Source organism: Haliaeetus albicilla, chromosome 11 (genome assembly GCF_947461875.1).
Source record: "Haliaeetus albicilla chromosome 11, bHalAlb1.1, whole genome shotgun sequence".
Classification (NCBI taxonomy): domain Eukaryota; kingdom Metazoa; phylum Chordata; class Aves; order Accipitriformes; family Accipitridae; genus Haliaeetus; species Haliaeetus albicilla.
In genome coordinates, this window is record NC_091493.1 from 33,432,529 (window position 1) to 33,455,677 (window position 23,149).

At 39.9% G+C, this 23,149-nt stretch overlaps 1 protein-coding gene across 1 annotated transcript in view; it reads right to left on the bottom strand.

Moving 5' to 3' along the window:
- The window catches only part of GFRA1 (GDNF family receptor alpha 1), a 146,631-nt gene extending 130,635 nt beyond the window's left edge, over positions 1-15,996 (bottom strand). The window contains 4 exon segments of the mRNA XM_069797061.1: positions 12,781-12,864; positions 14,175-14,477; positions 15,571-15,619; positions 15,622-15,996. Of these exon segments, the coding sequence (XP_069653162.1) occupies positions 12,781-12,864; positions 14,175-14,477; positions 15,571-15,619; positions 15,622-15,672 (487 nt within the window). The 5' untranslated portion in view covers positions 15,673-15,996.
- Positions 15,997-23,149: the final 7,153 nt, after the last annotated feature.

Genomic DNA, 23,149 nt, shown 5'->3' on the forward strand with positions numbered 1-23,149 from the left:
AGGTCCAGAATAATTTATTATATTTCTCAGTATGGCTAAAGACAGGAAGTAGTCACTTTAAGTATTCTACAAGCTTGAATATTGACTCTTACAATCCAATCCTGAGTCCTTCAATTAGCACATATTACTGCTCAAGGGGAGCTAACCATTGGCTCTATTTTATTCTTTCTGTGACAAAATAATTCATTCTGTAACTTGTAAATTACATTTCTCTTCACAGTCTAAACCAGATACTGCATACTGCCTGCGTTAGAGAAATCTGTGATTTTTCTCTGAAGATCCTACTGAGAACAGCTTTAGAGAAAACATTGCCATTTATTAAATCAGTTTCTTTTGCCTCCTCTTAGTGTCCCAGGTATAGTCGCTTATTGATTAACTTTTAGGTATGATTTTAGTTTTATTATGTCTGTCTGTGTAGGATTAAATACATATTTAAATCACTGAATTAATTTAAAATAATGATAAAAATCAGTATATACAGTTGCAGTGCTACAAATACAATTTTGATAGGCAAAATAGAATAATGTTTCTTGTCTTCTTAGCTTGACAAAGTATTGATATCTGAAAGATTTTTATGGTGGCATTTTCTCTTTGAAGCAAGACTGAAAGTTTGCAACATTTTAATCCTTGACGTATCACAACAGGAAGGAGATAACTCTCTTTTTAATAATCTGAGGAATTTATAAGCTTACCTGCAATTAGCATAAATGAAAGCTAGTATCAGACTGTACAATTTTTGCACAGCAATGCAGTACCTAAGCCCTAGAGATGACAGCTTCACAAGTGCAACCATTCTCTGTCTTGTTAAGTAAATAATTTAAAGTAGATAATTAAGAACACTGCAGAGTGGCTGCTTGCAGTGGGTATCACTAAAAGTCAGCTGTTTTCAGAAGTATCCCTGTAATGTCAAAGATGCCCAGATACCGACACATTTTTTAACAAATAAATAAATAAACAAAGCTCAACCATCACAATTATTCACTGTTTATGGCTGTGGTTATGCCATTAATGATGTCTTTAATATATTGACAACCTCCCCTTTTAGTCTCTAGTTCAAATACAGTCCAAGAGGGTAATGATCGAAAGTATTTATACGGCTGCATGGTGAACTACACAGAACAAGCCGCGTGGAAAGGGGGATGTTAAGGGTTAGGTATCTGAGCTACAGAAATCATCATCATAATTGGCACCTTGCTAGCAGCTTCTGCAAGGAGGGAAAGAGCTGAGTGGGGAATGAAAAATGAACTACCTTCCCACTTCTAGGACTACTAGAGCCATGCTGTAGCAGCAGGTTGCTTTGCTCAGCTCTGCTAGCCTGGACATGTTGTAGGACTGACAACTTAATACCATTTTGTGGATAGCTAAGTCATTTGGTACCATTTTCTTCAAATAGGCTAATTCTAAATTTATTCTCATTTATGCTTTTTAATCTTCCCACAGCTCTTAGAGAAAGGTCAAGGGCATGAAGATAAGATATTTTTAGCTATACAGCAGAAATGTATTAAAAAGCTAAATGAAGCTCCAAGTCAGATTCATGTAATTCTCTATTTACTAAATTAAAAAACAGTGTATGCCTTCCTGTCTGAACATTAACGCAGTTAGAGTTAATACATTCACTTTCTACCCAACCCAGAAGAGAGCTGTCAGGATATTTTTAAACTGTGCAAAAATTAAAAAAAATAAGCACCACACCAAACCCTGTGTTCAACAATTCTCACAGCAATTTATAGACAAGATTAAATACACTAACACACCACATTTCTTTGCAAGTCTCCTTTAATTTTCTATTGCGAAGGTGGGACATTTGGCAAGGGGAAGAGACATCTCACACATCAGCAGCCTTGGGGAATGTTTGCTTAGAAACACACACAGTTTGACCTCTCAAAGGATCAAAGCCGTTTACTGCATCAGGTCATAAGTGTTACCAACCACTGCAAGTTTGTGTCTCCATTTCACTATTTAGGAGACTAAAATTAAGTAAACAGATTATAAGAGGAAGAACTGACAACAATTTCTCAGTCCATATGGGTTTATTATAAAGCTATGATTTTGATGACTTTTCATATGGGAATACTATAGGCAGTTCTTATCTATGCAATCCTTTAAAGAAATCTGACAAGCAAATTTATCAATTTCTAATAGAATTTCAAATAGTGCAGACACCACGCTGTCTTCAATCATGTCTTGTTTCATGACTGTGTATGTGGAGAAAAGACTTGTTTGTCTGGATCCTAATGGATAACATGATGTACATTCCCATGGCAATATAAAATGAACAACAATAAAAATGATAATTTACTTTGCTGTCAGGTACTGATCCTGTAGGTGTGAACGAAAGCAAGTAAAGCTGCATGGACTGGGTTTTGATCTGGTATTGTATTTAAATATTCTGTAGTTGAGATCTAATTGCACTTAATCTGCTCAATAAAATTATCTTTACTGTTATTAGTATCCCAGACTTGTGTTATTACATAATCCTAACCTATTTTTTAAGCAGACATTTTAATCTGCTGCTTAAGCGTTCATTAATGCAAAGCCACTGCTCTGCAGAATACATTCCACTCTATTTGCAAGCGGCAAGCTTGGAGAAGTCTGGGTATTTGGACCTGAATTCTTTGAAACTACTACCAAGCGCTAGTATCACCTTTCTTAATTTTGTTTATGACCTTACCACAACAAACATCAGCAAAACTTATCCTTAATCCTAAAAATATTCCAACTGAAAAAGAAAATTACTTTAAAAAGTGCAGTGTCATTTGTAAATACAATGTGGTATCATCCAAATAGTCAAAAGCAATAGAGGTGTTCATGTATAACAGCTTTAGGATGGGTCCTTTCTTTCTTGTTTCATTTCTAAATCTGAATAAATAATCTTCATGCCAACTAACTTAAATGCATGAATTATTTCCCATTTTGAGAATCCTGAGATGCTCAATTATCTAATACAACTAACTGTCAGCCATCTACTGTACTTAACTGTCTGTTTCAAGTCCACTGCATGTTTATTTATATCACTTGCATGACACGCTAGATGTTTTCTGAGACTAGAATAAGATAAGTTATGTCACGGTCTAATGCTTAGTGATATGACAGAAGCCATATTTGCTTTTTTTAATCCTAATTTTTCAAGGCAATGTAGGTAAATTGAATATTAGTCTCCTCTATCTTCTCCACACCCCTGCAACTCCCAGCAATTTTTTTAACCCATAGGACATACTTGGACAAATTTGAGAGAGGAATGAATATGAAGTTCTTACAAATTTTCGGAAAAACTGCAGGTTTTAGACCCAAGTAGACCTGCCTGCCGAGGACAAGGCAGGCATGTCTCTGGCTCTGAGCCATTCCAAGAGGGAGCAGGTGCCTGCCTACCTGCCCCTAGAGTCCTTCAGCACGTGTGTAACACCAAGCCAGCCACAGGACATGCTGCCCCAGAGATGAGAGACGTGGGACAGAATTAAGGACGAGTGAAGAGACAAGGGAGAACATGCGGAGAGGGCACAGCACAGGGAAAGAAGATAGGAACTCTGTCTGTGTAGAGAGCGGGGGCATCCAGGAGATGAAGGACTCTGGTAGGAAACCAGGCTTTATTAGTTCCATTAGTCAGGAAAAATTCCTTTTATTAGACCACATCTCAAACTCTTTACAGGGAGGGTGAGAGAACAATTTGAAGAATGCTGGAAAAAGGAGAATTTAAGGGAATCTTTCAAGGTACAGAGAAGGTGCAGCCTCACCAGAAGTACCAGAAAACAGAGGACAGGGAGGCAGTGGGGGGAATGGAGAAAGTGGGGGGAATGGAGAAAGGGAGAGCAGGGTGGGGGCAGAGGCAGACCGCAAAGCAAAGACATCAGACAAGACAGCAAAGACAAGCCTGTTGTAAAAAGGAAAGGGAAAAACTGTAGTCAGATTTCTGAGAAGTGAGTAGCTGAGGTGGAAAGCAGAGCCGCTTCATGTTGCAGCGACAGAGAAAGAAACCACCGAAGTCCTACAGCTGGAGGGGACTTGGAGGAGAAGTTACAGTTCAGAGAGAGCAAAGTTGACAATCAAAGGGACAGCAGTATACGGAAAAGGTATGTCATGGCAGGAATGAGTTGTGGTTATTAGCTCAAGGAAGCGACAGTGGTTAGCACTAGCCTGACTGTCAGGGTTAAATGTATGAAACGTCAGCAGTGGGCTGGAGGCTGTGGGACTGGGGAGCAGGGAGAATCACGGTACTGTCTCCGGCGGAGGAGGAACAGGGAAATGGCGATTTCTGGTTTTGCTTAACTGAGCTTTAGTACTGAATTTAGGGTGTAGAATTTAAAAGGAAGAGAGTGGAAGCTTTTAACACTTCTGAACCTCATCAGCTGCATGACAAAACTTTAATGGGAAGATGCATTTTATGGACACCAGACAGTGATAAAATCGTATAACCATTGAATGCAGAAATTCATCTTTATTTATGGATTCCTACTCAAATTGTTTGATATCTTCAAGTCTCTTTACAACCCATCATTTCTGCAAATTTCTATGCAGGAAGAGCTATCTCTATGCCATTACACTTTGTGTCACGCATCTCTCATGTTAAATCTCAGGCTGAGTGCAGATTGTACAGGACAATAGCCTGATGCTTATAAAAATTGTCAAAGCATCATAGTAACTAAAGAACTACTCCAAAAATAACTTAATTGTGTTAATGCCCTAACTATACAGACAGTATTGTGGCTGCGTTAGTTTCATCCACAGAAAATGCAAGAATATAAAAATAATACCAAAAAACTAATATAAGATAAATTACAGAATTAAGTTTTCATAAAAAAAATGGACATGTTTCTAAAAATCAAAGTTGTAAACACATTCCCTTCTAAGATTAAAACAATATAATGTAGATCTTAAAATAAGAAACGTTGGATACTTATCACAAATAAGTTCTGCCTTGCAATCCAGAAATTCTTATTTCTTTTCATCGCACACAGGCATTTTACTCTTAGCATTTTTAACATACTGTCAGCTCCTGACAGAAACCACTGGCTCTTCCAAGACTGTCAAAGTTATCCCTGAGAGTCAAATACAAATAGGGTTATAAAAACAAAGTTTTAAAATAGTTTAAATGTAAAAAGCCAGAGTACAAATTGCCTGCCATAAACTGCACCTTGCTGTGCCATCAAGAGACAGAAAGCTGCAGGATGCTGCTCTTCTGGGCACTGTTCTCTGTATTTCACCAGGGGGGACAGCTTACAGACAAGGCTTTCCAGGAGCCCTCTGAGGAAGGCTGCCATGGAAATATGCCTACTCAGCGCAGGCTTCTCTTCTGCGCCAGTCCTTGCACCACCTTTATCACCGCAGTATTCCCAACCGTACGCCCAGCACTGCACCAAAGCTATGCCACATGAACCACGGGCTTTTTCTCACTCACCACGTCACATCTTGAGCAGCCCCATTAGCAGGCTGGTTGTGTCCAACTGCTTACCCCTGCAACGCAGCAGTCTGTAGATACCTGACAAAACTGGGAACTTCCAAGGAAGTTCTATGTTTCTAAGGTCCCCTGGCAGCCCATGCCTGTTCCTGCTCACCACATCCTTGAAATGGTGGTACCTCTCCCCACAGATAACCAGATTCTGCTTCCCTCCTCAGTGACTAGTAAGTACCCGATCTCTCCTCGTAACCCCACCAACACCGCTAGCAGTACCTGAGTGCTTTTGCTCCTACTTCAGAGGAGCTAGTGTAGCACTTACGCAAACCATAACGCTGGCCTGTAATGGGGAACAAGAATACACAATTTGCTGCTCAATCGTGGATACGCATTTGCTCATCTGATATCTGGCCCACCACACCATAATTGAGGCTTTCCTGCAAAGATACAGACTAAAGGGATGGCAATTCCACTCTCCAAAGATTCTACTCTAGACAAAGAAAAGACATGGTTCACTGTATACATTATACATTGTAAGCAAAATGCTTGGCCACGCTTATTCAGCTAGCCTTCTCTCAACACTCTCCTTTGAGGCTTCAGGAGAATACTGCTCTCCTTTGGGTTTCCTCCAAGACTTAAATATTCTCTCTTACTACTCCCAGCATTCAAGGAGACGCTGAATATTCATGCATAAAAGCTCTGTGTTGTATCATCAGATGCTTCCTCCTTCTATGGAATGGATTTCATCTTGTTTCCCATGTTGAAACAGGTGGATGAAGTCTGCCTAGACTACTGGGACAAACAGAAACTCTACATTTGCCCAAAGCTGTGCATTTGAAATACTTGAGGAACACAGACCTTTTCTTCTGTTTTACAGATCTTCAAAGAACTTAGCAAAAAAGTTCCAATAATCTCACCAAGGAAAGAAATGTGGACTAAACTGAGGATATTTACGTATTTCTATGTGGGGTTTCAAGGCCTGTTCATGTTCCTGCTCAAGTTAAAGTGCGTAGGCACTGCCTTTATAAGCTAGTCAATCAGTTACTTCAGCAAGGTACTTAATTCCCCTCTCATAATCAGATCTAGCTTCAAGAAATGCAGAAAACAGGAAATTCAAAGAGCTCCTGCAAGCCAACAGTCACCAAAGTGATTTTCTTTTGTGTGAAGTCCAATCTGATTATGAAAATGCAGAAGTGGAAATCAGCAACTGGTATCTATGCCCCCTTGATAACTTGTTATCTGACTGGAAGCCAGCCTAGTTGTCTCTGCAAAGAAAATCTGCAGACAGAAATGTCAAAGAACACAAACATTGTACATGCTTATATTAGATTTCTTTTTGTCAAACTATTTTTATTTTGTTAAAGGCAGCTAAAATAGATGCCCGTGTTGTTTGTTCTTTTTCTTGCAACAGGCAAAGGGCCACAAATTCTCACTGGGGAAAGAAGAGTTAATCTGGATTTGTAACTGTAAAGCCAATATTATATATTGGTCCAAGGGCTATTATTTTAATGTATTACCTTACAAAGGAAAATATAGTTGTGCATGTGACAATCTAGTGTAGGCTAAATTAACAACGTTTTTACTTTTCTGCTATCAAAAGGCTCAACCTCACATCAGAAAAGCAGAACTAAGCCAAAAAAATTACAACAGGAAACAGAATACATCATAATCAAATAAAAAGATTTTGATGTGTTATGCTTACTTCAGTGGGAACAGAATCAGATTGCAAGACTCCTATTAACTTAATAAGATCTGGTTTATTGTTTATGAAATCGGGTGAATGTGCAAGGTAACTAACATGAAGTATCTCTTTTTTTTTTAAATAAACTGCAATGATACGGGAGGTAAGAGCTAAGAGCACTGTAAATAGTCAAGAGAAATCAATGTTTTTAATATTTTGTAAATTAAATTGCCTTTGTAGAAATGTGGCATCTCAGATATTCTTAGCGAAAGGTCAGAAAAAGGCATAGTGTTAAATTAGAAAAATACGTGGAATTTGAAATATACACAGATTTAGGAATACAACCAGGATTAGAGGCCTCAGGCACTAGGAATTGGGGGTGTCATACAGTATTAATTCATGGGAGAAGCCAAACCCCAAAAGGAAAAAGCAGTGAATCTGTTGGCTAGGACAGAGACTCTAACTTATCTTTTTGATAAACAATTTAAAAAAATGCTATATATGGATTCCACAAAAGTAATTTACCAGGTAGGAAAAAAAGAAGCAAATGATAATTAAAGTGTCAGGGACCTGCTACTCAGAACACAGCTCTTACATTAGTTCAAGAATTTTAAAATGAATAGGAAAACATTCAATTCTTGATTAACAGAATTTTGGGGTTATGAAAGTTTGGGCAAAATTAATTCACTATGACATGTTGTTTACTAGTTCTACAGTTCCCTCATACAGGGAAGATATGAGGAATCCTACAGGACCTCAAGCACACAGACAAGGAAGCTCTGTTCTCTGGATCCTGAGAATTCGTACTGAAAAACCCCAACCTTCTTCCCCCACCTTTGCTGACAGCAACTGTTCCAAAGGAGACACTTGCAGTCCGTTCTCTGTGATGTCTCTACCCCATCCCTGGGAAGGATAAAATAATGGGGAGCTGTCATCAATACTCAGAGCAGGTTTTATGCTGGGGAGAGGGAAGTATTCCCTGATCAAAGTCTGTCAAATCTTGAAGGAACTGTTTTGCATACTGGCCTTCATTCTTTCCCAGCATTGACTTTGTACTCTGTGAACGCCAATGACACAGGATGCCTAAAAGACTTTGAAAAACTCAGAGGAAAAAGGGAAAACTACTGATTAATCCACTGTCCTTCTGAACAATTTAGAGATCCTAGAGGGAGACCCAGACCCATCTTCATGAAATCCTACAGAAAGAATATACATGAGACTGCCTAATTTAAAGGCCACCAGCACACACACCCTTCTGAGAATTCCTGCACTGCTAACTTCTTATAGTCTCAACTTTTAAAAGACAATAAAAGGCCATCTTACTGACCATAGTTGTTTGTATTTGTACTTACAGCTTATTCAATATGCAATCAAACATGCTAACTTCACGTGCTGTGCTACTCGTGTTCTAATGTGGAATGATACACTCCATTAAGAAGCCCTATGTGCTGTTCTGTCTACTGAACTCTTGTTTTTAATTAACAAATTTACCACAATAAATACAAAATAGATCCTTTTCTAAATATAAGCTTCCAGATACCTTCTGCAACAGAAGATTCCCAGAGTTTTTAAAGAGTAAACAGCCTCTCATGAGAATGGCAGAATCAGGAAACGCTCCTTTTGACGTATAATCATACGAGCCAGTTTCTTTTTCTCATTTGTTAATGATACAAAAGGCACTTTGCAAAAACAGTTTACTACACTAAAAAGAAATACTGGCAAAATAATTAACTTCTACCTGTCTTGCATTTTAGCAACTAGAAAAAACACATGACTAGCCGCATATAACTGACCAATTTTCCACAGATTAGCAGCAAAACCTATATGTTTTAAGAAATATTCTGATTTATGTACCCTGTTCTTTATTTCTGAACATGATAGATGTAAAAGAAAGAAGGAAAGCTACACAAAGCGGAACAATGGGATAATAAGCCTGTGATTAACTAGGCAACTTAAAAGTGAATCCATGGGAGGAGAGCGTTATGTTGTCCAAAACACGTTGATCTAAATAGTCAATTCTTTTTAACATCAAGTATTCTATTTACACCACTTCACAGATATGGCTTAACACATTTTATTCAGCTCTAGTGGCTCTCCATTTTGTGTTGAAATGAATGAGACATTTCAGAAACATTTATTTTGTAAGTATATCTACAGGTACGTGCAGCTACAGTATTTATGCAGGATATTTTCTTATAACATGCCACAGAGATGACCACTATATTGTATCAGTTGATACCACAATAATAAGATATCTTCCAGTCGCAAGGCTCAATGTCAAATACAATACAAATTCAAGAGGCAAACTGTTCCCCAGGTAGTAAAAAGCTGTAGATAGCTTTAGAAAAGTGACTAATTCAAGCACCTATCCTTAATTTGGTATGAAACTCATCTCTGAAATCCAGTCAACAGATTTTGCATTTACTGTAGTTGTGACAGAACTCAATGGCCTTAAAATGTTTTCACCTCTCAGAAGTTGTTAAGGTTTAAGGAAAAATGTCTGTTTAAGCAAAATCTTTACATCATAATAACTAACCCAAATCTGTTACTCTCTGAAACACACACACACACACACAAGTCTTCAGTAATTTGAAGAGCTGCCTACCAGCAAGAAATTCACACCCTTGAGGCAGAAGCACCACATCAGACATAGTAGTTCTAAAGAAAATTCAGACCTAGACATACCCAAAACAAAAAACAAGACAGCCCTGTCCTTCAACTGGGAAGACTCACAGTCCTGGATGTGGCCACGTGAGGTGTCAGAGGACTGACTTTATAGAAGGAGCTGAATTATAAACTTGAAGTGTAGATGGAAAGGAAAGAAGATCAGACCCTTGAATACTCAGGATACGTCACCACAAGTAAATCAAACTATGAACTCACATTCCTGTTTTAGCTATCAATTCTTTTATATATAAATATATTTATGTATATAAATTACACTTTCCTGGCAAATACAGTAGTGATTCAAATGCAAAATTCATGCTTGTTAGTATCTAAATATATGATATCCTGGGCTTAACAGCTAGTACTACAAGAAATAATTTTGTGTGTTTAGATTTTTCTTTTCTGTGTTGTTGGACATTGTTTTAAGTTTTATATAGAACACTTAGCTTGTCCTTCTAGTTCTAGGCTAACTATACCACTAGTCCCAGTATAATATAAACCACTTAAAAATATAAAAAAACCCTTCACTTTAGTAACACGACTGCATCACTTGTTCCACTAACATAACGGGAACTGAAGAGAAACTACAAACTTTGTAACAGATTTAGCAATATATTCCTGATTTTTGTTTTCAATCAACATATTGATGCTTGAAGAATTAATGAGAAAGTGGCATCCTGTTTCCATAGGGGACGCAATTTTGAACATCTTTCAGTATAGAAATAGATCAACTTTAACTGCTTTTAAAAACTGTCCTCCATTTCTTAGACTTACGTATGCTACAAAAGACTTATGTAACACACAAAACAGTCATCTTAGCCAATGTTTTCCCCTTTTACGTACCACGAAAGACGACTGTTGTGATTTTCTATACTGTCTCAAAAATAAATAAAAAGGATGGCAAAAGCATAACACTTGATATATACCAAGTCACACAGTACAACAGAATGGCCTTTGTGAGATGAAAGGGTTAATCACTGCTTTTAATTACACCCAAGTAACTTTAATGAGAGTGAATACTGCAGCAACATCTATAAACACAGTGACCACATTAGCAGAACACCAGTTCTGAAGCCCCTGCCAACACTGCTTGTACAGGGGTTTTTTTGTTTTGTTTTAATCAAGATATAAAAATCTTACCAAGTTCTGCTATTTGGGGTATTTGCAGAGCCCTGCAAAAAATCTGTAAGACTAGGCAGCTTTAAAGAATGTAACATGCAGTAGTAACCATGACAATAAGAAAAATGCCTTTGCTAATCTTTTCTTTCAGATAACAATTCTTTCAAATACTGGTGTTTTTCCACTGTATTACAACTTCTGTTTGTTGCTCCCTATGAATCTAGGCCTCCGATCCTTGTAAACCTGAAACTTCTGACAAAGTGAACAGCAATTTGGGGTGCACTAGTAACACAGAATGAGTCCTAACCAGTCCACCAGCATCTTCATTGACTGTGAAGGACGTCACTTGCTGGCAACTATGTCTTATTTAATTGTTGCACAGAACAGGTAGAAAAAAAATTATTACGTTTTTAAGATAATTACTTTGCAAGTAAATGGGGAATCTAAAAAATAACAGAAAGGCAGAGTGTACATAGGGTATTTCTATGGAGATCACAAAACTGCTGAGGTAGGTTAGAATTTGGTCCTCAGCAGGCTGACCATAAACTTTAAGAAAACGTCCTGGAACCCTTCTGCATTGATTTTGTCTTGGTTTTGTATTAAGTTGAGGTTTTTAATGAATAAAAAATAAAATAAATAAAGATTCTTCAGAAATTAATCTTTGTTCTCTACTATTTCTCCAACAGACTTGCTCGCCAAACTAGGATAATGCTTTCAAAAGATGTATGTGATCTGGATCTGAAGTCTCAATTTGAAAAGTGACTAAACGGCTGATTTTCAAAGGCATTAAGATACCTAAAGATGCATTAAGCACTTAGAATTTTTAAAACTGCATGGGCATCTAACGCCTATTTAAATCACTTAGTCCTTTCTGAAAATCCCAATGGGCAGTTACCTACATTTTATATGTCTATATGCCTTTGAAAATCTGTACCATTAAATACTTAACAACCTAAGTCCCCCCGGCTTTTAATGAGACTTAGGGTCCTAAAAAGTGTAAGTACTTCTGAAAATTGGTCAAGCCACTCTCTCTGGTCTTTTCTTCTTTCTTTTAAAGAGCCATCTACTAATGCTTATCCATAGCATGTCAGTTAACTACATCTTCAACGCTGCCAGACTTACACATTATACTGTGCATATTAAATTTTTCATGTAACTCAACAAATAAAGGTCCTGAATACAGACTGCATCCTCATAAGACTTTCTGAAACTCCGAAAAAGAAAATTAATTCCAACCTGTAACCCCTGTGAGTGGCCCAAAATCATTGTTTCAATAAATATGATCCAAAATGAGTATAATTTAGGCTGATAAAAAAACAAACAGCATAGTTTAATTACCTAGCAACATATTCAAAATTACTACAAACAAGTTCTGAAAGACAGCCACACAGCAACAAAAAATGTTTAGAGAAAAACCAGAAAAAGAAAGAAGTTGTGAATAGGCTCTTTAAACAGGCAGCAGTTCCAGAAAAGAAGACAAGCCTTAACTCTGAAATTTCTTTTTTAAACAAAAATGTATGAAACTATAAAGCATTCCCTTATGCAAACATTTGAAAGATTTATCTTCTGATCTTCTTTAATGTCAATGGGAGGTAACTTGCACTGACCACATTCCCAAAAAGGAACTGATTTGTAAATTAGGAACGTAGGGAATCAGATTGCCACCTACAGGAAAATTTAGCATTTATTGTCAAGAATGACTCAAAAAGAATACAAATTGCCATCCTGCCAAGCACTCTTTCAGTTATTATTTCAAAATCAATTAGTATTTTCTTTGGTGCAACTATATCATGAACTTCCTAAATCCAGAATGCCATTAACATTTCTTTTTATTTAAGAGAGTATTGCTTTAAAGTTCCATAATTCAACTACAAAGCAGCAGATTGTAATCATGTTTCAGTTAAAGAATTTTAAGTCTGCTTACCTGATACAATTGGTGCTAGCCTGAATATGTCTGATAGTCTGCTGTTAACTGGCTCATAAGGGGAATCTTCAAGCAAGTCATTTCCTAAAGACAAAAAATATTTGGATTTTTTTCTTATATGAGAATTCAGGATAAGATTTTGTTGTTTACTTTTACTCTGAAATGAAGTTATTCTGTAACAGCAAAAGGTACTCCCCTTTAATCTGTTTATTTGGCTGTTTCTCCTCAAAGCACTACCTATAAAAACACCTGAAAGAAGCTAGTTGTTTATCCCTGTCACTAGTTCTTTTCTCTCCTTCCTCCATGGATGAGGTCATAATTTGCAAAGACAGCCTGTGACATCACAGGAACTGTCCCATCTCATGCAGCAGGAGACAAGCTGTAGCAAGGATGTTCCTCTTCATTCACCCTAACAACAGAGCTCTGTTTTAGAGGAGCAGCACAGGTAACAGCTAAAATCTAGCATCTTTGGAATAAAACACTCCTAACAAGATGCTGTTGGAAGGGAAACTTTTTATGATGCAGAAAATGTCCAAGAGTAGTGTAATTTATTACAAAAGTTAGAACAAAAAATATATATTCTCATTAAAACATTCCAGCTGATGCCTGGATAAATGAACAGAAAGGGATGACTTCCCTTTTTGCAGAAGCAGCTACAGAAAAGAGTTAAATGGGGACCATACTGAAGTGAAAGACTGCATCTTCAACTCCAGGGCCAGAGCAAAACAGGGCTAAAAATTATATATCTCATCTAAGAACCTGACTGTTCTCAACAGACTACAGGAAATTTGCCAGTGACATCAAGAACAGAAGTCCTGAGTCAATCACTGTCACATCCCTTCTAACCGGCACTTCTACACACTCTAGGAGAGCACAAACTTTTTTTTTTTTTTTTCCTCTGCCTCAGCATGCCCAGGGAATATTGCTAGTAAATACAGGAAAGGAAAGAAAAAACTTTTCCTTAAAATAATGCTCCTCTTCATAATACATTAACTTTCAGCAAAGAGCTAAGAAACTAGTTCCAGTGTCCTGTGATCTTGTTAGGTGAGTCCTAATTAAGGAGTTTAAATATTATTAGGAAAATGTCTCCAAATGATTGTTTTTGTAGCTCTTGCACTTGCTAGTGCCCTTATCTTTTGACTCTGGTTTAGAAAGGTCAGCTGGGTCCCCTGGAGGAAACCCTCATTGTGGATTTCCCAACAACAGGAGACGGAGCAGCAGCTGTTCTTGAGTCGGATGAAAGGTCCTCAGTTTGCAGCTGAAGAGCGCAATGTGAATTACGGGGTCAGACCCTCGGTTTAGCCTCAGTGGTGGTAGCTAGCTGCGGATGCAAGGGGCTGCAAAATCACACACTGCACTACGGGAGTGTAACGTTTCTGCGTTTTGCAACGTACCCTGTAAGCTCTGGTACATGCTCCAGTAAATGCGCAGGCAGTTTTTCTCCTTCTTCATGCCCCTCTTACAGCGGCAGTTGTACAGAGACTTCTGCTTGAGAGCTTCCATGGCGCTTTTGCATTCATCCTTTGCCTCCAGGCCTGTCGCCCGGCTGAAGTTGCTCTCTTTGCCGGCTACACACTGCCTCAGTGTCCTGTATTTAGTACTACAGCTCTGCTCCTTGAGACACTGATCGCTGGCTTTCACGCAGTCGAGGCGGTCCCCTCCAGGCAGCCCGCTTACTTCTGCGGACAAAAGTACATCTAGAGAGAGGAGACACAAACCAACAAACTCTCGTTGAGGGATGAGGCTGATTTAACCAGGGCTCCAAAGCAGGCATCTGGGAAGCACAAGGCACCTCCTCACGCAGCACATGCAGCCAGCCCCCACGGGCAGCACCTTGCAAACCTCCGGGCTTCACGCTACACCTTAGGAAAAAGCACGCGGGGTTTTCATGGTCTTAGATCCACTTTTGTGGGAGTCCAAGGAAACAGTATGTTTTAAGCCTGCCGGCTGATTTATGAGAAAACACGAAAAGGAAAGAAAACCCACAGGGGTTAATGTGCCTGACAAAACAAGCACTCATTATTCCTTAGATCCACTTTGGGGAAATAAATAACCTTTCCATTCGAGTGTTTAACTGAGGGGTTAAATATTCGGCCTCACTTTCCAGAAGAGCTTTGCTGTAATTTCAATTACATCCACGAACAACCCGCTCAGAGCGATAAGTATCCTCACTGATTGATATTGGCCTCTTTTTGCGTCAGTCACTTTTTAAAGGCTGTACACATTTTTGCTTACTCTACATGTATAAAGGTAGAATTTATGACTCTTCCCCCCCCCCCCATTTCTCTCCACGTAGGATGCTTTTGCAGGACAACAAAGCAAATTACATTAACTCTCTCCTCTCCATCGTGCCCCCTGTCATGCTCCCTCAGACACACGCAGATGGAAACGCAAACATCTCTTGTGGAAAGGAAACCAGTTTGGGCTGCAAACCACTCGCAGTCGGGCAGGCTGCCAGGTTCAGGTGAAGATGTAATCCTTCAGCTGGCTCTTGTCACACCCCCCCCCTCCCCAAGCAGCCTTATTTTAGTAAAATGAAAAGTTTCCCTGTAACTTGCGAGAACCCAATTTAACAAGAGGCTACACAGGCAAGTATCTAAGTCTGTAATCTCCCAGAGCTTTAAATGTAGACTGGGCTAACTGATGTGAGGCAGAGCCATAAAAACTACTGGGAACTTCACTGTTCTGCCTAAACAATAGACTGACAACTGTCAGGCATCCGATCTCATAAACCCTACGCTTTGCTTTATGAAGCGATGTACAGACAGAAATCAGACGCCAGCAACTTACCCACTAAGGGCAAAGCGAAATACAAGATAACGAGAAACATCTTGCTGTCTTCGGATGGTTTCCCCAAACGAGCTGATGTGCCACAACAAAGAGGATCAGCATGTAGATATTCCAAAACCGCAGAGGTCCAAAGACTCCAAGTTCAGATCCATTGAATTCAAGGGGAAGGAAAAAAAAAAAAAAAAAAAAAGAAACCTCTTTCCTCTTCACCGCTACCACCACCAGCGGCAGGAGCAGCGACGCAAACGCTCAGCTTTTTCCCTTAGATTTCAGGTCTGAGCAACCTGAAAACACAAGCACTGACTTCAGGGAGGGAGCGAGAGAGGCGCACGCACGGGTAGATGCGTGTGCGAGTGAGCGAGCGGGAGCGGGGCAGGAGCGCCGGTCGCCTCCTTGGGTGGGCAGCGCCTGTTCCCAGGGAGGGACCGAGAGCACACACACACACACACGGGGGGGAGTGGGCGGGGGGGGGGACGGACGGAACGACACCAGATCCGCGGCGCCCGCCCGCCCGCCCCCGGCCCCGCAGCCGGGGCGAGCCGCTGACAGCGCCGCAGCCACTGGCAGCCCCTCTGGCCGCGGCTCCCCGGGGCTGCCCGAGCACCTCGCCGGGGCAATTCGCCTCTTTCCACACACAGCTCCCCCCGCCCCAGTCCGCAACTTTATTTATTCGTTTGCGCCGGGGCGGGGAGACGGTGCGCGGGGGGGGGGGGGGGGGGGGCGCGTAGCTTGCGCGGTGCGCTCGCCTCCGCCGCCGGGTCGGGGGCAGGTGCCGCGCTGCCGGCAGCCGCTGGGAAAGTTTGGCAGGGGAAATTGGGACTGAACGGGGCGGGGGGAGCTCGGCGGGAGGCGCGGAGCCCCGGCGGGGGTGGTTACTCCGGTTCCGCCGACCGGTAGCGGAGCGGCCGCGGCTGCGGGAACACCCCGGGCACGGCCCCCGGAGCGATTCCGAGCGGAAGCCGCCGCCGCCGGCGGAACGCGGCTGCCCGCTCCCGCTGGGGACGAGCCGGCTTCCCGGCCGGCCACGGCCTCCCCCTACCGCCCGTCCGTCCCCTGGCGGGGGCAGGCCCCGAGGAAGCGCCGGGCGGCGCAGGCTGCCCCCGGCCGGCCGGGGGGAAGGCGGGAGCCGCATCCCCACGGTGCTCGGCGCGGGCCAGAGCTCGGCCGGGGCCGGGCTGAGTGTATCGGCTTCCACTTGGCTCCTGAATAAACAAAGCGAACATATGTCCCGTATTCGTGACAGATGGTTCAAACAGAGAACTATTTAGTGGTTTTCCCACAGTTGCTACTATGTAGCGCTCCCCCGAAACCCAACAAAATGCAATTAGCCTAAAATAGCGTCAGTTTCCAGATTTCCTTGTTTTCATACGCGGAAAATTTGATTCAGGTGGTTTTATGTTTTAGCTGCAACCAAATGTTGGAGGGTTTTTAAATAAAATAAAAAAACTCGGTGTGTACTTTACTTGGCAATTTTGTCAACAAGCTATTTGGCCCATTTGACTTAAGGAATTTGCTTCGCCTCACAATAAATTTTGCCTAAAGGAGTTTGCCTCACCTCATGAGATGGAAGATGATCAGGCTGGCCACTTTTATAGCGAAAACTGGATGGCAGATGGAGCTAAACTGTTGTAAGGTACTTCAGAAACACTTATTTAAAAGCTTAGCATATGCCAGGATATACAGAGAATACAACACTCACAGAACCCGAGTGGAAGCTTTATTTTTTTGTTTTGTTTTCCCCTCCTGCCACTTTTTCTTAAAAGACAGATTTGTATATCTATCAAAAAAAAAAAAAAACCAAAACCCCAAAACAAAAAAAAACCCTGTCCAGACTACTGGTTCTCTCCATGAAGTAGTAATAGTGATGTTAAGTTGCAGCTAATTAAGTCACAACTGTTTGTGTTTTGGTGTTTCGTATGAAGGGGCATATACTATTATATGGTCACAAAATCTATTACCTGCTGCATGTACAAGGACATAATTGGAGAAACAAAGACAACAACCAGATTTCTAGAGTATTTCAAGATAATTAGAAGGTGCTAGGTTGGTGATGGCACTGATGATTCAAGACAGGTTCAGCTTTTGAAGTAGCTGGTATTTAATGAAATGAGTTGGCCTTCCAAACACTTCAATACAAATCAAACTGGGTGATATAGAGAGATGATTAATCATAGAACAGAATAGAATGGTTTGGGTTGGAAAGGACCTTAGAGATCTTCTAGTTCCAACCCCCCGGCCACTAGACCAATTTGCTCAAAGCCTCATCCAGCCTGGCCTTGAACACTTCCAGGGATGTGTGGAAGTTGCCACAGCTTCTCTGGGCAACCTGTTCCAGTGCCTCACCACCCTCACAGTGAAGAATTTCTTCCTAATACCTAATCTAAATCTGCCCTCTTTCAGTTTGAAGCCATTACCCCTCATCCTATCGCTACATGCCCTTGTAAAAAGTCCCTCCCCAGCTTTCCTGTAGCCCCCCTTTAGGTACTGGAAGGCTGCTATAAGGTCTCCCCAGAGCCTCCTCTTCTCCAGGCTAAACAACCCCAATTCTCTCAGCCTGTCCTCATAGGGGTGGTGCTCCAGCCCCTTCATCATCTTGGTGGCTTCATTACTTCTTCACTGGTAATTTTGACGCCATTATGGCACATAAGCTTTGTACAGAAGTCATCTGTACGTCTAATACACAGGTAGCATTATTCTCCTGTTATTTACAAGTCTATGTCAGGAATAGCTATGACATTCACAGCAGAGCAAGGCAAGTGGAAGTAAGACTGAAATCCAGGCTACTATTTACAAAACCATTCATGCACTAATGTCCTGAATACATATATATATACACACACAGAGTATTATTTGGCATATAAAAGCAACACATTGCAAATCTCTGCATTAATAGCTACTTTTGCTGTTATAAAACACAGCTTTTGTGCAGTGTTTACTATTACAGTGAAACTAAAATCATGTTTTAAGTGTTAAAAATTGAATAAAATGCTACTGATAGTTCAGAAATAACAAGACAGCTGGAAAGCATGCATCCAAAATTCTGAATATTGTAACTGAACACTCCTCTTGCCAGTATTTTGACTCATCTCTGGAAAACTATCACCCAAAGTGAAAAAAGGTTAAAATGTCTTAATCAAAAAATGTTTTAAAATGCAACCATGTTCTAAAAAAAAAAAAAAATCCAAGAAGAAAGTCCATGTTACATAGAGTTGCTCAGAATATCCAATCCCTGCACACTCTTTAACAGGACTGCAGGTGTGAGAAAGCTTCTTGCAGATTACAAGGACATTTGTTCCACAGCAGAAACTGCCAATTTATCTTTTTTTTTCTTTCAGAGATGGAATTATTTATAAATCATGTCAACTTCCTTCCAGTATTTTTTAATTAATCTGAGGATGCTATCCTTTCCATTTATTACTAAACTAATTTCCATGTCCTGCTAGCTAGCACTGAGACAACACAAGTACTTTACTCTTTGTAGAGGAATCGCTGTGGTTTTGGGTAGCTGAAGTCATGTGCGTGTTGAACTGGTGTCATATTTACACACAAGGTATGCAGCTTTCCTCAAGTGCCATGTTGTACTAGTATTTGCTCTGCCGCAAATCGTAGCTACAAATAATTTTCTTTTTTTTTTCAAGAATTTAAAAAGATACCAGACAAAAACCCATAAGCCACTCTGTGGCTGGAGTCATAATCCTTCTGATCTTTGCACATTCTATTCCAATTGCCTTTTACCTCCTCTGAGGTAAAATTAAGTCAATGGATGGTTTGACTGAAATCAACAACAAAGCAAGGTCCACCTTACAATTTGCATCTAACAATCGCTCAAACCATAAGGCCCTTCACCCAAATGAATAATAAAAAAAATAAGCCATACAGAAATCCTTAATGTGAGCATTTTAAAGATATTTAAGCTGGTTTTCTATTCTGTTGATTGAGTTTTATAAAAAAGTTCCAGAACAATTAATATAATATAGCATATATAAGGTACAGCTGGTAGGGACAAACATTTCATTAGAAGACAGATGACAACATAATCACCTCTGAGTTATTGTTTAAAGGCCATTACAATATAAATAATGTGGAAGACAGTACTACCTACTTCAAGCCACTTTCTGCCAGCATTAACTGCTAGTACTTCAGTCTTTACATAATTTTTGTTACTTGGTTCTTTCTAGCTACCTACATTAGCTGGTACTCTTTCATTGAACACTTTTAATAAAGACAAAGTAATGATGATAGAGGGGTATTTGATACTAAAACTTCTGTAAAAAACAGTGCTTCAAACACTGTTCTTTCAAAGTAGGTTGAGATAAGTGAACCCTTAACTATGGGCAGTTTTAAGCTTCCTGTCACCTTCCAGCCTGAATCCAAATGCCCTGAATACAGCAACAGCATCAAACTACACCTGTAGTCAGGGCCATATGGTACTTGAGGCCAGCCATACAAGATGTGCAAAGCTAGAATACTATTTTTTCTGCATTCAGTTTCACTGGTTTTCCTTCTGCCTCCTCCTTTGCATGTAAATTAACGGCTGACAGCAAACTCTCAGAAGGCTGTCACGTGCAGAAAGAACTGACTCAAATGCAGTCGATATTGTTTTGCAGCCAGTCCCACATGCAAAAGCTGCGGTGTTGGAGCACTGCATTAGGTTGTTATGGCTGGCAGCAGTTCAGATGACAATGTAACAGTAAACTGACAAGAAGGTTCAATTAATACATTGACTGGGCCACAGTTAGCCTGCAGATTCCCTTTCTCATCTCTGCCATAGACCTCCTTTTAAAGACTGAACCCTGCAAGAAAATATTGAAGTTGGAGCCAACTGAGCCTGAGGAACATTACACAGTATTATCTGTAGGCGCGGTAGCTATGTGAAGAGAAAGTATGCTGAGAATAAGAACAGTGTCATGAACTTTCAATAGAATTCTTTGGGGAAGGAATAGGTGAAGCAAAGCTGAAGCTGAACTAATGAGTCAGATATAGCAGGTGGGGGAGAGCAAGCAACTGATGGGAAAATGTCTGTGTGTGGTGGGAGCACAAAAAGTAGTGTTTACACAGGAGGCTTTATTCAGTAATGACTAAGGGAGAATAGACAAGTTCGAGAATTACTAGGGACTGGGGAAACAATCCGAACTGCATTTTTTGTCTTACATTTATCTGCTTACCATGAAGTCAAAGTGCCTAGTGGTGGGAATAAGGCAAGAAGGATTTGCTCAAGGCATTAAAGTTTTGTAAAGGACAGATTAAATAACAGTGCTCCAAAAATCAATTTTGAGGGGCTTATGAAGCCTTGAACGGGCTTTTGCAGCACAAAAGCAAGATTGAGTTTTTACTGAACCTGTCATTTATTTGGGTTTAGAGCTTTCAGTAAGTATCAGGAAAAACATAAACCAAAAACATTCACACAGTAATCAAATAAAAAACATGTGGAAGTGAAATCCAGATCACTGAGTGACTTAATTGATGCAAAATTATAAGAAAAGAAAGCCCCCACCCCCCCAACTTTAATCAGACCTGGTAGTGAATTCCCACAGCTGTTCTTGGCCAGGAGTTTTTCCTAAACTCTTGTTTCCCTGTCCTCACCAGAGGTTGTGTTTATGTAGTATCAGACCACCCGGAAGAAGGAAAAAAAAGCTGCAAAATTCCTCTGTCAATTCATATCTAATATGTGATCTGATTATGATTTCAGTAGAATAGATACATAAATACTAAAACAGTACAATGGAGTTCAGAGAGACTGTAGTTAAGAAACACAACATAGTAGTTACCCTTAAAGATTTGACAATATGGACAAAACTGCAGCCACTTGTAAGCTCTGTATCTTATACAAATGATTCCATCAAACTTTAAATACTGATATACAGGCATAGACATTGATGTTTGCCCAAACTGGTAAGGAAAAAGTTGTTAAAACAGACTGACAATAGTTGTATCCCTCGATTTACGTCTTGTTGCTTTAAAAATGGAATAATACAGCCCCCTAGCTGTTCTTAGAGGAAATTCATGCTAACGTGGGAAAGGGGATTCATGCCTCTACAGCAAAACAACGTGCTAAATTCCACAGCACAAGGGGATGCAGTCAGCAAAGAAACTTGATGTGATGCAGTTAGGTAAAAGTATAAAAGATGAAAAAATATGAAATATCATCTATTAAGTAGTAGTAATCACGTGCCTAGAAAATCTAGAGCAGTACTATTCAGATGCTAGAACAGCTTGGAACTTCAGATTCTAAAGAGTATGCCAGCAGCATCAGCCTTCAGCATCCCATGGGCATTAGCAACTAATGTGATTCAGCCAAGGTCACAATTTGGTTTGTTAATTTGAAGCCTTCCTTTTGTCTTTTAAAATTTCTGTGATTACCAGCAAATTGGTCTTGCCATGCAATCCTGAACCACAGGACAGGAAACCCTACCTTATACTAGGTAAAATATATTTACATGAATGAACCTCATAGTCTTTGCAGAAAAACTAAAGCTCTAGAAAATTACTTATTCTAATTGTCTATTGCTATAAGAATATAACATCCAGGCAGCTTTAAAAACATAATTATAGAAAGCATTAACATCTCAGAACATTGAAATCAGATTCTTGAACAGTGTGTGAGAAAATCCATGTAAAAAATAAGAATGTTGGTATCTTGTATTTGCACACTGCTCACTTACATGGAGGTTCATTCCCCCCTTATATTTAACTGAAAGTAATAAAATGTCTCTGTATAGAATGGTATGTAAAAAGTGGTGAGATGTTCTTTTCAAACATGCACAGCTCTAGCTAGTCATGGGTATTCAGCATTCACTGTTCATACTGTACTGGATACACACACATTTACAGAGCAAAGAATATTAAATCATAGAGGAACATTTTGCTTTCACTTACTGTACATGTCTTATTCTAAATTGTAGGACCAAATCTGCCCTGACTCCTGCCTTGTGTAGGGAAGTCAAAAAAGATGCATGGAGGTTAAAGTCATTTTAGAATTCAGTGACCAAAGGCAAAACTATCATCTTGGATTTTCAAAATTGTGTTTTCTGTACATTTGCTAGACTAGCCTTGATGAGTAAAATAATTTTTTCTTCTGATGGTATCACCAAAATTGTAATTTTATGGGAAGTTTCTCAAAAGGTTAGCAACTCTGTCAGTGTTAATTTCTACAATCTCTGTTTCATCGGTCTTCCTCTGAGGTGAAAAATTTAGGGTACAAAATGTCTCAAGATATTTATGTTGGAGGTGAAAGGAGATCAAGAAAAAATGTAAGTGAAAGAAACTAGTGTTGTAAATGCCTTGAGAATTTGTCCTACAGAGAAAGCGAGACTATTCTCAAATATCTGCCATCAGCTGCATGTAGCAGTCTCTCTACTAAAGGTACAGTGATATTTGGGGTTTTATTGTTTGCTTTGTGGGGTTTTTGGGGGGGTGGTGGTGTTTATGGGTTGTTGAGGCTTGAGAGGGTGAGGATTGTGTGGGTTTGTGGATTTTTTTTGTTTGGTTTGTGGTGTTGGATTTTTTTATTATTATTATTTGGGGTGTTTGTTGGTTTGTTTACACCATTTCCTGAATAGCTGCAAACACTTTAGGAAAA